Source organism: Myotis brandtii, unplaced genomic scaffold (assembly GCF_000412655.1).
Source record: "Myotis brandtii unplaced genomic scaffold, ASM41265v1 scaffold1072, whole genome shotgun sequence".
Lineage (NCBI taxonomy): Eukaryota > Metazoa > Chordata > Mammalia > Chiroptera > Vespertilionidae > Myotis > Myotis brandtii.
Genome location: NW_005353643.1, coordinates 19697 through 20911, shown reverse-complemented (window position 1 = coordinate 20911; position 1215 = coordinate 19697). Strand labels below are relative to the sequence as shown.

At 49.5% G+C, this 1215-nt stretch overlaps 1 protein-coding gene across 1 annotated transcript in view; it reads right to left on the bottom strand.

The window, feature by feature from the left end:
• LOC102245258 (ADAMTS-like protein 3) overlaps positions 1-1215 on the bottom strand; it is a gene marked incomplete at its 5' end in the record, with an annotated part of 69808 nt that overhangs the window by 49099 nt on the left and 19494 nt on the right. The window contains one exon of the mRNA XM_014541780.1: positions 667-741. Coding sequence (XP_014397266.1) covers positions 667-741 — 75 coding nt within the window. The remainder of the gene's footprint in view (positions 1-666; positions 742-1215) is intronic.

The window sequence follows — 1215 nt, the reverse complement described above, 5'->3', positions numbered from 1 at the left end:
TCTGCCCCCTGGTGGTCAGTGCACGTCATAGCGATCGGTCATTCCGCTGTTTGGTCGATTTGCATATTAGGCTTTTATTGTATAGGACGGTATTGTTAACTGTACTCATCATCCTGTACATAACACCCCAGGACTTCTTTATAACTGGGAATGTGTACCTCTTGACCCCTGTCACTCATTCCCCACCCCACCCTGCCTCGAGCATCCAACAACCTGTTCTAAATGAGAGAACTACCTTAAGAGCCTCTTATTTCAGAAAGATGTGTTACTGCACGTGATCGCATGCTTCGTCACGTCAGTACACCCACTCAGTCTGCAAACACTGGTTCGTAGGGACGGAATACAGATGGAGGACATGGGTGCCCGTATCAAGGAGTTAACGAGCCCGGCCGGTGTGGCTCAGTGGTGGAGCATCTGCCCATGAACCAGGAGGTCACAGTTGATTCCCGGTCAAGGGCACATGCCCGGGTTTTGGGCTCCATCCCCACTAGGGGGCGTGCAGGAGGCAGCCGATCCATGACTCTCTCTCGCCAATGATGTTTCTCTCTCTCTCCCTCTCTCTTCCTCTCAGAAAGCAATAAAAATATTTTTTTAAAAAGAACAATTATTATTATTTATTTTTGCTAAATAAACGTTCAGGAAACAGGAAGAACAGGTCCTACTTACAGAGATGCGCAGGGCCTTTCGCCGTGATCCTCACACTCCGACTGCCCAGGGGCACCGCGATCACGTTTTCCTCCCCTAGGAGAGGGCACAGGGCCAGGGTTGTCAATCAAACCTGGGGGCGGGGCGAAGCGTCCCCAACACACTGCGGACAGACCACGAGAATTCTCGTTTGGTCCTATTCAAGGCTTGTGGCCAATCACGAGAATTCTTTCAAGAGCTATTAGCTTTTGTGAGAGCATGTGATCAATAACTTCAAAATGCAGTGGGTGTTTAATTTTAAGGCGTGCCTTTAACACTTACGTAAAATGTTTTTTGTACGCATTCCATAGAAACTTATCTGGCCACTGGGTAAAGCTAGCAATAAAACTGCATATAAGCCCAACCAATGGACACAGACACCAGGGGGGTGAGGGCAGGAGTGGGGGTGATGGTGATGGTGATGGTGATGGTGGTGATAGTGATGGTATTGGTGGGGTGATGGTGTTGGTGGTGATGGTGGTGATGGCGATGGTGTTGGTAGTGATGGTGGTGATGGTGATGGTGGTGGTG